This window comes from Vicia villosa, linkage group LG2 (genome assembly GCF_029867415.1).
Source record: "Vicia villosa cultivar HV-30 ecotype Madison, WI linkage group LG2, Vvil1.0, whole genome shotgun sequence".
NCBI lineage: Eukaryota > Viridiplantae > Streptophyta > Magnoliopsida > Fabales > Fabaceae > Vicia > Vicia villosa.
Genome location: NC_081181.1, coordinates 143813020 through 143829568, shown reverse-complemented (window position 1 = coordinate 143829568; position 16549 = coordinate 143813020). Strand labels below are relative to the sequence as shown.

Genomic DNA, 16549 nt, shown 5'->3' with positions numbered 1-16549 from the left:
CGATCAAAGAATCTCCAATGATCTACATTGATGAGATGTCGCTTTTTATGCACAAATATATTGATAACATAGTTGATGTTGGCACCGACGGTAATTGTGGGTATCGAGCCGTTGTCGATTTGCTTGGAAGAGGAGAAGAAAATCACACTCTTATTCGACGGGCGCTTATTTCGGAGTTGACTTCGCATAAGGACATCTATGGCCGACTTTATGAAAATCAAGAAAACTTTCAAAAAATTCATGACTCCCTTGTTCCATCACTAAGCGGTCACGCCCCGGTTTCAAAGTGGATGTCATTCCCCGAAATGGGCCATCTTATAGCAAGTGCGTAAGATCGGGTGTGTGTCTATTTGACGAGATTTGGATTTTAGGAGACATTTTTTCCGCTTCATAGTCGCCCGCCTTTGGATGCGTCTAGCCGCATCATCTGTATCAGGTATCTAAGATCGCGCCACTTTGTTCAAGTTTTTTTGAAACCGAAGTGTCATATACCGGCTACTTCTTATCAGTGGACGACACATCATACAAATGAGGCAGAGACTTGGCCGAATCCTTTTGTTGAAAGAATGGCGGAGTTTGAAGAAATGATGAAGCAAGAGCGTGAGGAAAATAGAGAGTGGTCGAAGAATTTACCGGTTTTAGAACTAAGCGGTGAGGATTGGTTCGACGCATTTTAGTTTTTACCGGATCCTTTTTGTTTGTAATGACCGAATGTGTGTCATTTTTTGTATGTATTATCGTTTAGAATGTAAAATCGAACCGATTCAATACATATATAATATAACTATATTTAATGTTCTCATTGTTTATGTTATGCTTATGCTTGGTTGAATATGTGGTTAATTGTCAAAACAGACTGCACAGCCCAAAACTCAAATTTCAGTTCAGTTTCTGCTAAATTCGGAAGTATATTTTCGAAATTTGAATGTTTTGGGTTGTTTTCGGATGTACACTTCTGAAACATCCACTGAAAGCAAGATAATGTTTGTTGGGTCATTATTACTCCAATAAGTCTATAAATACTACATCAATCCTTTTCATCAATATCAAGCCACAAAACACCAATGACACAAACATACCCCCACCTTGCGTTTGTCTACATCAGTAGTGGCTACCCGATGTCGTTCCAATTTTGCTTCTCGCGCGACACGCCGTTCGCGCAATTGATAACGTCGCTCAACACTCTCTTGCAATACACGAAAATTCGGAAGGTTGTCAAGGTTGGGTACCGCTCGCCTTCGCTTTAACGACGAGGGAGACGTTCAGTTCACCCCATTTGAAGTCAAGAACGACGAAGATTTAGCGGTTTTGTGGACAAATTTCGACCGATTTTCTTCGAAGGGTCCGATCGAGTTGGATGCGAAACTTCAAAGATCGGGAGCCGACATTATCAAAATGTTGACTCATACTCACCTACCCGTGTTTAACAATATGTAACTTTAATTTTATGTTATGTGATGTTTGTAATTTTTATGCTTTATAATAAATCGAAGCGTTGTTGTTTGTTTCATGATTTCTATATCAGACAAGATTTCGGAAGTACATATCCGAATTCTTCCAGGGGGTGAATTCGGAGATGCATCTCTAAATTCACCTTTTTTTCTGAAAATTAACTTTATTTCGAATGTACATCTCCGAAATCACATTTTTTCAAAAAAGAAAGGTGTTTTCGAAAGTGCATATCCGAAACCACATTTTTTTCATAAAAAGATGACTTCGAAGATGCATTTCTAAAATATAGAGGCATTTTGAAAATTTCACCGCGGGTGACCAAGAAAGATGAGTTCTATACAAAAATTCTCTAATATTATTAAGGCTACAATAGTGTTTTTGGATAGCAACTCTGCAACTGATATACGATATTATTAAGGCTACGATAGTGTTTTTGGATAACAACTCTACAAAGATGTGTGGAAAGTGATTCATTGTCCAATTAAAAAACCGCTAACAAACATATTTACAAAAGTTATCAAAGTTGATACTTTTGTAAGACATAGAAAAGAGATTGGTTGGTGTAAATATTCCTAGAGAACTTGAATTAAAGGAGGATGTTGAGTCTTTTAATTAAGTTAGTTATTTTCTGTTAATTAACAGTTAGATTGTTTTAGATAGTTTTGCTATTTTTTCTAACTAATCGATCTGGGCTTAGTCATAAAGTTGTATAAATACTCCATATGAATAACATTCACTCATTTTGCTCTCACTATACCCCTATATAGTACTCATACATTATCGAAATTAAAAAATTGCACTTCATAGCATCTAAAGATTGAAACTCGGGCACACCAATTATACAACAAATCTCCTTATCAGAGACACACCTACATTTTAGCCAAAAAAAATGTTCGAATTTCAATCTCCGGTTATACCCTCACCGTCCACATAGTTAAATTCAAAAACACCAAGGGAAAGTCTTCATGATCATAACACCAATATTCAAAAACCTACCAAAATCTCCCTCCATTCTCATTCAAGAGTTTTACTTACAAAAAATATTCTAATGCATTTTAACATCAAAAGGCTCAAAAGAAGCAGGAATTACAAGTAACGTACAAGTATTCCATTGATCGTTGATGAGAAAAATTGGTTTAGTTATCTGAAATATGAACATTGCGTCTAGGTTTTGAAATCTGGATTCTTTTACTAATGTTTCGAAAGTTGAAATTTGGATTGTTTTAATAGTGAATTTAAGTTGCTTCTGTTTTATTGGTTGTAGTTATGGTGCACCTTGATGTCGTCGCCAAAGCTACCGCATCTAAGGATGTTAAACCAGGTGGTGTCCAGTTTGATGTTGGAGAATTATTTATCATTAAACAAGAGTTTTCTATACGTGAACATATGTTTTAATGGGTTCGCACAGACGTTGTCAAATTAGGGTTCAACATTGTTATCGAGAGGTCGAATTCTGGTTCTGATAGAAGACATACATTTGTTATGATGAAATGTAAAAGAAGTGGCAACTATAAAGAATCTATCTGAAAGTTTAAACTTGATGGTACCGGATAGAGGAAATATGGATGTCCTTTTAAGTTACGTGAGTACCTCAAGACAAATAAAAAATAGAAATTTTAATGTGGTTGGTGGTATTCATAACCATGTTTTATGTCATAAGTTAGTTAGTCTTTCGATTGTATGGCGTCTGAATTCTGAAGAGAAGAAACTCGTTTTTGACATGACATCGAACATGGTTCAACCCAAAAACATACTATCCACTTTAAAAAGGAAAGACCCAAAAATGTCTCAAATATTAAGCGAATATATAATATTCGCCGCCAAAACAACAAGGCAATAAAAGGTCCAAGATCTGAAATGCAACAATTGTTAAAACTGTTAGATTGTGATCATTATGCAACAAATTTTTCCATATAAAGAGTTTATCCTCATTTCACTTTTCACCTGATTTATTATCAATAGTAACCTCTGTATTTTTTACTTTCTCTATTTTTGAATTGATTTTTCATGAGAATTGTCATAGTGTTGAAAGACTGAAAAGTTCCCATAAGAGTTGTGTTATAACTTGTATTGTGCTTAATTTGTTCTATTAAAGAGTATGATTCTCTTGTGTAATATCTTGTATAAAGGATTCAAAGGTTGTAAGTTAAACTTAATAAAAGCTTGTGAGAAGGTTCTTGAGTTAAAAGCCCGTGTAAAAATTCTGTTTAAAAATTCTCGAGCTAAACTCATCTAAAAGCTCTGTTTGTTGGTTCCTGATCTAGGTTTGTGTAAGAGCACTGTTTATTGGTTCGTGAGTTAGATTTGTGTAAAAAAAATTGTTTTTTGAGGTAAGACAATGTAACATTTCTATATGTTTGGTATTGAAGGTTCGTGGATTGATCTTGTAAAAAGCTCAAGTGTGGTTAGATTGAACCCATTATAGATTTATATAGGTTCAATCTAACCACTCTCAAGAGGAAATTCTTTAAGACATGAATAAGCCAAGTAGTTAGATTGAACCTATATAAATCTATAGTGCACTATCTATATCTCTTTTGTGTTTTTATTTTTCAATTATCTATTTTTTTTTATGTTGTGTATCTCTCTTCTTCTCCATCTTCTTTCTATTTTGTTGTTGTCTTATAGTTGTTTGTTTATCAAATTTAATATAATTGCATTAAAGATCAAAGTTTTTATAAATCATTTTCTAATTTAAAATAACATAATTCACTCTCTTCTTGTGTTTGGAATCATTTGATCAACAATACGAATTTTATAAAGTCAAAGGTTTGTGTGCCTACAAGGTTGGCAAATCATGTAGCTCTACATGACAATGAAGTAAATGATGAATCAGAGTTTGTGCGCTCTATTTGTTGATGCAAAATCGGTGACCTATAAAAAGGCTTTAGATGAAAAGGTGTGGAGAGACACAATGGTGGAAAAACTGAAGGCCATGGAGAAAATAATATTTGGGAGCTTACAAAGATGTCATTAGACAAGAGAGCTATAAATGTGAAATAGGTTTCTAAATTGAAGTTGGAGCCAAATGGAGAAATAGCTAAACATAAAGCAAAATTAGTTGCTAGAGGCTTTATGCAGGAAGGAGGTGTGGATTATGATGAAGTGTATATTCACTTGTGACAAGGCTTGAAACCATGAAACTTACTGTGTCCATTACATATGGAAGAGGTTTGCCTTTATTTCACTAATATGTGAAATTTTCCTTCTTGAAAGTGACTTTGGAAGAACTTGTGTATGTGACATAAGGTTTTAAAGTCAAAGGTAAGGAAGAAATGATCCTCAAATTAAACTTAAGTCTTAAAGGAGTTAGAAATGTATATTAGCAAGGCTATGATAGTGTTTTTGGATAACAAATCTGCAATCGATTTAGCCAGAAATCATATACTACATGGTAAAAGAAAGCATATAGAAATAAGATTTTATTATCTTAGAGAACAAGTTAACAAAGATGTGATGAAGGTGATTCATTGACCAAATGAACAACTACTTACAAACCTGTTTACAAAAGCTATCAAAGTTTATTTCTTAGTCTTTATTCAATCACTATTATTTCTAAAAGTGTACTTTCGAACAATATAATATGATTGTGTACATTAGAAGTCATGTTAAGAGTTGAGAAAATTGATATGCTATTTTATTAAATTAAACACAACTTTTGGATTACTCCAATTTTTATTACAAACACTGATGATGACTCTAAATTAGAGAATCCTGTAATCAAAACTTTGCATATTTTGTAGGTATGAAAACTCAGCTAACATATAAGTATACACATCTTCTCTTTACATTATTAACACCTCTAATACATATACAGATTTTCCACAAAAATCAGTCATGGAGGAAATTTCAAAATCTAGTTGGAATTTCTTTCTTCCGATTTGAGCTGCTGGATTCTTTGTCTTAGTTTTCGCCGGTGATCGTGTATCTTCCAAAGGCCATGTCCCAAAATAACAGTGGAGTAAATCCCATGTGTGATAATGGGAGAAAGAATATTATTTGTCTGTCAAGTAAAAAATTTCAAACATAAAACACAAATTAGTTTCATCCTTTAGAAATCTTAGACTAAAAGATAATGAATATATTTTGCAAAGATGAAATAAATAGGATTTTACTTGGATCCACTCGAAACCGAGGTAGAGAGCCAATAGTCCTTCGAGAAGTGGTGAATAGATTTTCCTCATTTGCCTTTTCTCATACCAAGCTGCAAACCAAAATGAAATAAATTTTCGGGTTGAGGTATCACACACGCACACAAAATATGCAGGTATCAAGACGACAAATGTAATCATCACTCAAGACTACATTCTGCGGACAACATGGTTTAGTTGATAAGAATTGTAACTCGCTTAATGTTTACAATCATGATAGATACGAATTGAACAACATAATGTTAATCAGTATGAGAAAAGAATTGAACCTTCAAACAGCTTTTTCAAATCTTGACGACTGGCGCGAGATTGTAAAACCGGTGCAACAATATAGGTAGGATCTGAAAGAAAGAGATTACTATTAATCAAGATGAGAACAAACTAGAAAAAATAAGCTATATAAAAAGGAAAAATGTAAAATAGGATATACGAAAAAGTAACCTTTGGGAGAGGCAGCAACGTAGTAGAGAGAACCCGTAAGGATAGCGGTAAGTACAGCTGCAAGTGCTTGAGCAAATGGAACAAACGGCGGCAGAACTCCTGTCTGCACATTACCGTATAAATTATGAGTCAGTTACTGAAATGAAACTTAGTTTCGAAAGTTGGAAACATAAAGAAAATGGTAGACGTACCAAAGACGCCATTCCTCGAACATCTTGCATAAGATCACTGCCTCGTAAAAATATATCAGCCAGTGCCCCCTATAGAATTTCAATATAGATGGTTTCGTTACTCCAAATTTTAAGCACGTCCAAAGTGTATTTCTCAAACATCTCGAGGCAAATACAAACAAATTCAGGCACGAAAGCTCTGAAACAAACCTGAACTGCAGCTCTATAAAAGAGCTCTTCTCCCACTGAACTTGCAGCAACCATCAGTATAAACTGTAAATGAAAATCACTTATATCAATTTTAATGGTTGTAATGGATTGACAATAATTCATTATACAAAAGCCACAAAGTTATATCAAATTACCTGCAAAGGGGACATGCCATAGAAAAAACTCCATAGCTCTTCATCTTCTACGTCTCTAATAGCACGGGCATGAGGTGATAGCTTCACAACTTCATCCTAATAATAACCATGTCCACAAAAGCTCAATTCAAGTGAACTAAGAGAAACCTACAAGTTTCGCATTTATATCTCTACTTCAATAGCAAAATCGCAACCTTATCATCATTTATATAAACAAAAGAACTTACATCAAGTATAAAAAGAAGAGCCATAATTGGAGGAACTGCATATCCAAGTCCTTCAAGAACAGCATCAATTGAAAGATGAAAACCTCCAAGAGAATCAATTCCCGTAATCGAACATATAAAACTCCCCGCAACAGCCATCGCGCCATAAATCCCTGAAACAAAACAATTCATTGAAAATCAAATTGATGCATATACAACAAATAATATAATTCAAGTGAATTCATTCTCCATAAACAAAGTAAAAATTTCCCATTTTGGAAAAACATTGATACAATCAAAAAGGAAAACATAAACTTTTCCTTTTATATTTAACCCAATTAGCTAAAGATTCATTTTTCACAAAAGTAAACAAAAGGGTATCTAAAAAGCTCCACACTTTAGCATCATGATATCATCACAATTCTCACCGATGCCATAGCTGAGTCTCACAACAGCCCCAATTTTTTCCCAAACAGGAAAGTCAGCAGCAGCAGCATCATTGAAACCTTGGTTGAATGTGGTGGTGACCTCCATAGCAGCCGGTGCAGTGAACCCGGTCCGAGTCTCACCTCTGTCATCAATAGTTTCACCTGTTCTCTCTGCAGAAGCTTTAACACACCGAACAGAAACTCCTCTCGAAGCATCAAAGAAAGAAACCCTCTTCTTCCTCTGATGAAACTCACATAGCTTATTAGAGAACTGAACAAGTGAAGATGAAGAAGGACTTGGTGTTAGTGTAAGAGAAAGCTCCATTCAATAGAGAGAGAATTCAAAATGGATTTGTGTTGTTGATGATGTTGTTGTTGTTCATGTTGAGTTTGTTTGTGTTGAAAGAACAAAGACAAGAAGAAAAGATTCGTGTGTTTTATATGTGGTTGTGTTTGTATAAAGACAAGATGATGAAATTTGAGTTTGAGGTTGAAATTGGAATTGGTGAAGTGGTAGTCAACTAATTTGAGAGATTTAAGATTGATGATGAGAATATCTAAATGACCATTCACTTTATGACAACTGGAGATAACGTTGTTAAATGTATGTCGATTTTTGAATCCCAAATCTTAAACTTAAATTAATTCGTTTATCTGATGGCCTAACTTCATCATTAGTTGTCGTAATGAATATGTCTAATTATCTTTTTTCGGCTGAAAGTATTAATCTACTTGTCTTAAAATAAACAATGGACTTAATAGATATGCACGTTAAAAAATAAAATAATTCTAGACTATTTGTCTTGGGAAAGATTTTCTTTTACAAATCATAATTCAAGATATAAAAATTAACTTGAACGTTTTTATCAGAGTTTGAATTTAAGTATTTATTGTTGTGTGTAATTTTTAGTAATTATTACTACTGCATATTATTATAAAATATTATATATTATTGATGTATTTTTTATTTTATTATAAGTAATTTATTTGACAATATTTTATATTGGTGGCTAGTAAAAATGTATAAGTAAAATCGAGAAAATAATAACTTTATTTAATCATGCTTATGTTAGCATTATTGAAATGTTTAGTCTATCTCAAAGTTCGGATAAAAGAAGAAGATTGTGTTAGGTCATCAACAATATGGCATAAATCAATTATATTGTTATCATAATAATATAATATGACTTGTGTGCAATGTCAAAAGAGCAAGGGTTGATGCATCGTCGTCTGAATGCAATGAAAAATAAGCAAGGGTTCCCATATTTTTGTAAATGGATGTGAATAAAGAAACTAGTTCATGATAGTAAGATTTGTTTTGGAACATGGAATATAGACATGCTTACTAGAAAATTTATAGAAACACTGGACATTATGGTTAGAAGGAAGGACAATTTCATGTGCCTACAAAAAACTAATGGTGAAAAATGAGAAAGTATTTGACAGTTCAGGTTTTAAGCTTTCGTACACTGGCAAAGTTAGATCGAGAAATGGAGTGAGAATTACCGTATACAGGGAGTGGAATAAGGAAATTATGGATGTGAAAAAAGTAAGAAATCAGATCATATCCCTAAAATTTATAGCGGAACAAGACACCTTTAATGTTATTAGTATTTACATATCTAAGATTAGGTTATGCCTTAAAGTAAAACATTGGAATGATTTATAAAACTTATTTATTTCAGGATATATCCCGATGAGAGAAAAAATTTCTAGGAGGGGATCTAAATCGATGTGGGGGAGCGTGACAAAAGGTCTCGGAGAGGAAAATATATAGGGTAAATTAATCCTAGAGTTTTCGTCAATTTTTTTATCTTACTATGTAAAAGTGGGGTGACATGTTCTCAGATAAATGTATTTCTTATTAGGAAGTTAGATAGGAAAATTTGTTGGGTTGTACAGTTATATCCAAAAAGAGTTTGACTACCCAACATAGGGTATTAGTTATAGATGTAAGAGTCGAGAGGACAGCGAAGAGAATAAGTTACATGGGAGCTCCATGGATCAAGTGCTGACATTTGAAGGGTAAAAAATAATGGAAAGTTTCCAACACAAGATCTTGGAGGGAGAGCTCGGACATCAATAATGAAATGTAAATGATATGTGGAACAAGAGAGTTCAAAAGATTAAAAGAGTAGATAAAGAGACTTTAGGTGAATCAAAAAGTTTTGGACATAGGGGTAAAGAAATATGATGGTGGAATGAATGTGTTCTAAGTAAAAAAAAAAAAAAGGAATCTTTTAATGAAAGAGACCAAGAAAGCGGGAACTCTAGGTTTTGATGAATTATACCTATCTTTATGAATCAAGGAGGGAGAATATTATATATATATATATATATATATATATATATATATATATATATATATATATATATATATATATATATATATATATATATATATGTTTGCTAAGGGATGAGAAATAAAAACAAGAGATTTGAATCAAGTGAGGTGTGTTAAAGATGAAGAAGGCAAGGAAAAGGATATTAAAGGTATGTGGAAGACGTATTTATATAATTTATTTAATAAAGAATATGATATCTCATCGAACTCTAACTTATTCAACATTAAAGATGAGGGTCAAAACCATAATTACTACTGTCATATTAAAAGTCAAGAAGCAAAATAAGTGTTGAAAATGATGAGTAACGATAAGGAGATTGAGTCAGACAACATATGTAACACCCCGATTTTTCATTTCATTTATTTTAATTGAGTTTTAGGTGCTTAAATGATTTATTTTTAATTTATTTGAATGCTAGAATGCCTTGCTTGATTTATTTGGTGATGTTGAAAATTATTGGAATTTTTTAGAATTTTTTTAATTAGAAAAATAGGAGAAATGGAACTTTGGGAGGAAAATAACATGATAAGAGAATTGGTAGGGTAAGGAGTGATTTACCAATAGTTGAGGGTGGGGGTTTTGAGATAAATAAAATATTAGATTTTATTTGGTTTAAATAGAAAAGTGGGGAGAGCTAAAAAGTCAGCACGTGACTTTTGAGAAAAAAGGCAAAATGGAAGAAAGAACTTTAGGAAGCTTTGGAGCAGGAGGAGAGAGAAAACTATTGTCAAAAGTTGCAACCTTTGTTGAAAAACTGAGGTAAGGGAAGATTATTCATCTATGGGTGTATATGCATGAAGAGTAGAGAGGGATCTTCACCCTCTTTCTTTGTTTTTCATTATATTTCTCCATTGTTGATGTTTCATGTGTTTTGGAGAAGATTGTATAAATCCTATACGGTTTGCTGTGATTTATGAGAAATTCGTGCTCTAATTATCGTTGAAATTTGTGTATTTAAATTTGAAATTGAATGTTCATGTTCGTAGGTTTTTGTGAGATAAACAAATTCTTAGAATTATGATAAATTAATTAATTAGGTGATTAATCAGTGGATAATTGTTATAATAAACATGTATGAAATATGTATATTGAATTTTATGCGATTTGGGTGGTTTGGGTCGAAATCAGAGCTTTGATAGGGCTCAAACGGTGGAATTCACGTTTTTGATGTTATTGTTCTATATGTTCTCGCTTAGCAAAGATGGAGCCTCGCCTAGCGAGACTTCGCTTAGCAAAGGAGGGTCTCGCTTAGCGAGATGTTCAGTGTAAGATTTTTTCTAGTTTTGAGCTCACGTCTAGCGAGAGCTCACTATAGGTCGCTTAGCAAGGATGACAGTGCAGAGTTGGTCATCTCGAATGGATTTTTCAATAAGGTTCTATTATGGCAAATGTTTAGCACTATTAAATGTCGATTAGCACTGCTTGATGTTGATTGAAGAGCATGTTAATTATTTTACATGACTTTAATAATTCAATGTTGAGTTTCATGGTGATTTGCTATGAAAAGGTGAGGTACTAAAATGTGTTGAGTCTAGTTCGAAGAGGAACCAAATGTGGTTATTGCACCTGTATGTTGTTGTTATTGTTGTGAATGATTCATACATTGATTATTATTATTATGAATGATGCTACCCTTGTCATCTTTTACATCGCTGACATATTTTGAGCATATTCTCACCTTTATTTGCTTTGTTTGTGGTGTCTGTACTCTTTTGGAGTACGAATAACCTGGTAGAAAAGTAGCTGATGTTTGAGCTTGATGATGGCATTGATGCCTCTTCATTTATTTAATATTTTCATCATTATTTAGTATCGTTGAAGCTCTGATTCGTAACACTAGAACAGGATGTTTGTTATAGTTTTGTGTTTTCGAAGTTGAGTTATTTAATTTTATGAAGTACTTTATTGTATTGAGACAAATAAAGTATGAGTAATACTTGAATTGATATTTCCTATTATGACGTCGTTAAAGGTGTGTGTTAAGCATGTGTAACAATTATGTATGAGAAATTATATGTTTATCTTTTATAGTTAAGTAGTCGAGGCTTTAGGGTGTTACAACATACCTATTGAAAAGTGGAAAATTCTTAGAGATACAGGCATTGAGGAACTCACATAACTCTTAAAAAAAATTATGAGATCAAAGTAAATGTCAGATGAATGGAAAAGAAACACTTTTGTTCCAATTTATAAGAACAATAGGATATACAAAATTGTGCAAATTATATGGCTGTTAAACTTATGAGTCCTAGAAAGAGTGATTGAATGAAGACTAAAAAAATAGGCTTAAGTTATTGAGAATGAATTTGGTTTTACGCCTGGGAGGTCGACCATGGAAGGGATCTATCTACTACGATGTGTGATGGAGCAGTATAGGATGGATTAACAAGACTTGCACTTAATTTTCATTGTCTAGAAGAAGGTGTATGACATTGTGCCTAGAGAGATTTTGCGGAAGGCCCTATTTAAGAAAGGGGTAAGGATCATCTATATTCAAACTATTTAAAATATGTATGAATGTGTATCGACAACTATGCAAACTCATGGTGGATAGACAAAGATTTTCCCATTACAATAGGATTGCACCAAGGTCCAATCCTAAGCCCAAAAGCTTTTAACTTTGATTTTGGATGTATTCATATAACAAATCCAAGAGTTAGCACTGGGATGTATGATTTTTGTAGATGATATAGTTCTACATGCAAATTCGAATGAGGATTTAAATGAAAGGTTGGAGACGAGCCTTAGAAACACGTGGATTTTGCTTAAGCATAAGTAAGACATACTATATGGAATGTAAATTCAACAAAAGGAGAAGTAATTCTAACTTAAAGGTGAAAGTTGGAGATCATATCATCCAATAAGTCACACGGTTTAAATATCTTAGGTCTGTAATACAAAACAATGGAGAAATATAAAGGAATGTAAACTATCAAATTTAAGCTCAGTAGATGAAATGAAGGAGAACCTCAAATGTTTGATGTAACCCAAAAGTCCGCTCAAGCTGAAGGAAAATTTTATCAAACAACAATAAGACCTAGGATGTTGTATGGAACAAAATGTTAGACAATTAAGAATTAACACGAGAATAAATTAGTGTAGCATAGATGAGAATTAACCTAGGATGTCTTGTTAGATGTGTGGTAAGACTAAACGAAATAAGATTAAAAATGACAATATTATAGTATTGGGTAGCACCTATCGCGAAAAAAATGGTGAAAAATAGACATGTGGTTTTGACATGTAGAGAAGACTTGTAGATTTTGTTGTAAGAAGAGTAGATCAAATGGAAAAAAGACTCGTTAGTATCCAAAAATCGATCTAATTCAATTTTATACGATTTAATTTGGATTGCTTCTCAGTGTCCAAATTATATATTATAATTTTTTATTAATATTAATATTATTAAAATAATATCTTTGAAGTAATATACAACATATAATATATAAAGAATTAAAATTACAAAATGAGAACAAACAATTATGTTTGAAACAAATAAAATTTTAATAAATAGATAAACTAATTTAATAAATAATTCTAAAATAAATTAAATAGCAAAAAATAATAAACTAATATAATATATCATAATAATAAATTTTGAAAAATATATTATTTTTTAAATTTATAAAATAATTGTATCTAATCTATTAAATAGAACAGATATATTTATTATCCAATGAGTATAAAAATATTTTTTTTTCTTATATTAAAGATAGGAGGAAGTAAAATATGTGAATGCTATTTGATTCAATTTAAATAGATTTTGAAATATTAAATTTGGATTCGATCTGAATGGCTTTCATAAAAGAGAATTTAAATTAAGAATTCCAAAATTATTTAATATTTTTATTTTTTAAACTAATTTACACTTTTTTATTAGGATTGATTTAAATTTGAACACCCCTCATTAATTAAAAATATTTATTTATGAGGTTTTATTTGTTATACATAACAATTTTAAAATAAAAACAAAATCTAAAAATTGTTTAAATTATTTCTTTTGTTTTTTAATTTTAATGTAATATACATTAAATAAAAAAAAATAATTGAATACAATATTTTCTATAATATATAAAATTATTTATTAAAATACTATTATTAATACTTATATAAATTGTTAGGTTAATTAACATATATAAAATAAATACTTTATTAATGTTTTAAAATAATAAATAATATAAAAGGAGAAAATAATGGTGATTCAGATTATAATTTGAGTTTTTAAAATCTCTTATCATGAAATTGTTGTATAATGGATTTTCTCATTCAATCATTTACTCTCTTTCAACTAAAACACATGTAATAGTATAGAGAGAATTAAAAACAATATATAAATAAAAAAAAAAGAGGAGGAAAATGTTAGAGAGAAATAGAAACATAAATATGAAAGAGATAGTTGAAGAAAAAAAAAAGTTGAAGGAGAGGATCCAATCCCAAATTTTTGTAACTTGTTATATGTTTTCTTTTTCATATTTTAAAACAAAAAATAGTATGAGACAAATAAATATAATTTAAATTTTATTATAATAAAAAAACAAAAATATGTTCAATTTTAGAAAAATAAAATTGAAAATAATTTATTGATTTTATAATTTTAAAATCAGTCATTTTTTAATTTAATATTTGATAAATAACCCCTATATTTAAAGTTGTCTTTTCCCAGCTGGCGCTCATAAGTGCTTATGCAAAGTTTCATGACATGCACAGCTAACTCCCATTTTGCAAAACGTTAATTTCAAACACTTTTTTCCCCAAATTAGTATAAATTAATGATGAAATAAATAGAGGTGCAAAAGCCACTCCAGAAAAACTTTTCCTATAAGATCAGATATGTATGGAGATAAGTAGAAGCAAACTTGAACTTGACTTGGCTTATGTTTGTTCAAAGGTGCCACGTTGAAATTTTACTTGGTTAAAATTGAAAAAACATGCAATTATGTGGTTAAACAAACTTTACTTTACAAACCAAAAAAATGATTAACTTGACTTCAAATTTATTTTTAACTAGAGTTAAACTCATTCAACATTATTAAAGTTTGGTAAATTATCACGAATGAATATATTAATATCTAATCTCGTGAGTATACCTAATTATAGTTGGTTGTGAACGGAAAGAGTGAGTTTTTAGGCGAGTTTTACCAACAAGTCATGTTGATTGAGTTGTGAATCCCTAATTTTTTGGGTTTGGGTGTCATACTTTTCTTTAATACATAAAAAACAGAAGTAATCTTAATATGTAGGTCTAGTAAAATATTATATTTGGGAAAAATTTCAGTCAAATCAGCGTTAGTATTTATTTAGTGCAGTCGGAGGTTTTAGACAATCACGCAATCATGACACTATAGGGTTGTCTGATATTGTTCAAATGACCAAAATAGGAGTAGTTGATTTCGTTTTTTATTTTATAATGTCAAAAAAAATTGATCTTAAATCAAGATCGGCTAATCTTAATCGAACTACCATAAACACATGAACATTTGATAGTGTGGTTTTAGTGACAACAAGAAATCCATACAAGCCATAGTAGACCTCTCTCTCTCTCTCTCTCTCTCTCTCTCTCTCTCTCTCTCTCTCTCTCTCTCTCTCTCTCTCTCTCTCTCTCTCTCTCTCTCTCTCTCTCTCTCTCTCTCTCTCTCTCTCTCTCTCTCTCTCTCTCTCTCTCTCTCTCTCTCTCTCTCTCTCTCTCTCTCTCTCTCTCTCTCTCTCTCTCTCTCTCTCTCTCTCTCTCTCTCTCTCTCTCTCTCTCTCCACGAGTTAGATTGAAACTTTCTCAAAGGTCAGTAACTCTTTTACAATCTTTCTAATATTGAGTCTTCCAACATTATATTTGCATTCAATTTTAAAAGATATATTATTAATATTCATCTTTTTTATCATGTCAGTTGCAGTAACTAGCACTTGAAGCTCAACCTCCATTTTGCAAGTACCTTCTTTGATCACTGAAGAACCATACCCCTCGTGTTCGAAACTTCAATGTGATGGTCATTTTCAGCATCTAATAAATTTTTGTTGTCATACAGAATAATGACGACGTGTGTCAGAATCGTCTTATAATTCTATCGAATTCAGCATTGATTTTCTCAAGTTTACATTGTTACACCGTTGCAACTGCTTCTTGTTACCGTTCTAATAACCGTAATTGTCTCATAACTACTCTTTATCTTATTTTATCATATGGGTGATCTGAAACCAATTTGCATTCACATCGCGATCAATGATTCATACTCTTCAAGATAACGTTTTGCCATTTCTCTATGTTGTGGGCAAAGAACCTCTTCAACAACGAGAGCTCTAAGTTTCGACAGTGATTCCTCAATAGATAGTTTAAGAGACTCATCCAATTCCTTTGTTTCAATATCATCTTCATCCTATTTAATTATCACTTCCTCCACTGCAACATCACCTTAAACCCCTTTAATCTCCATTTCCACAACCAATACATGACTTTCAAAACACACCAGTTTTATTAGTAGAATTTTTCAACCATTCTTCTTTCTCTCATTCTTTTATAATGTTTTTTTTACTAGAGTTGCGTTAGTGCTTAAAGTGTTTATTCAAGAGTGTAGTTGTGTTGTGATCTCTTTGTAATAATATTTGAAGGTTGCAAGCTAAATTCTAAAAAAGGCATGGGTAAAGGTTATTGAATCGCGATTGTGTAAAAGCTTTATTGTTATATTAAGTTTTTGGGCACATCCTATTTAAAAGCTCAATTAGTTTTGAAAGGTTGTTTAAGTTTATCATATAAAAAGCTCAAGATTATTTTCAATGGAAATCTTAGGGAAAACTTTTGGGGACTAGAGTAGGACAAGTTGTTTATGCCAGACTAGGATAATTTTATGGTGTGTTTTTTCTATCTTTTCTCTATTTTATTCATCCTACTTATTTTTTTACCTCCTCCATTCTCATTTATTTCGTTGTTTTATCTTTGTCGTTATATCTTTTCTAACAAAAACACTTTCAAAATCAAAGTTTTTATAAACCCAATTTTTGG

At 31.6% G+C, this 16549-nt stretch overlaps 1 protein-coding gene across 1 annotated transcript; it reads right to left on the bottom strand.

Moving 5' to 3' along the window:
* Positions 1 to 5095: 5095 nt before the first annotated feature.
* On the bottom strand, positions 5096 to 7725 carry LOC131646953 (uncharacterized). The gene is made up of 9 exons (XM_058916879.1): positions 7214 to 7725; positions 6807 to 6958; positions 6580 to 6675; positions 6425 to 6487; positions 6236 to 6304; positions 6045 to 6147; positions 5873 to 5944; positions 5568 to 5656; positions 5096 to 5455 (listed from the first exon to the last, which is right to left on the bottom strand). Exons 1-9 carry the CDS (start codon positions 7536 to 7538, stop codon positions 5309 to 5311), a joined length of 1116 nt encoding a protein of 371 aa, XP_058772862.1. The 5' UTR covers positions 7539 to 7725; the 3' UTR covers positions 5096 to 5308.
* Positions 7726 to 16549: the final 8824 nt, after the last annotated feature.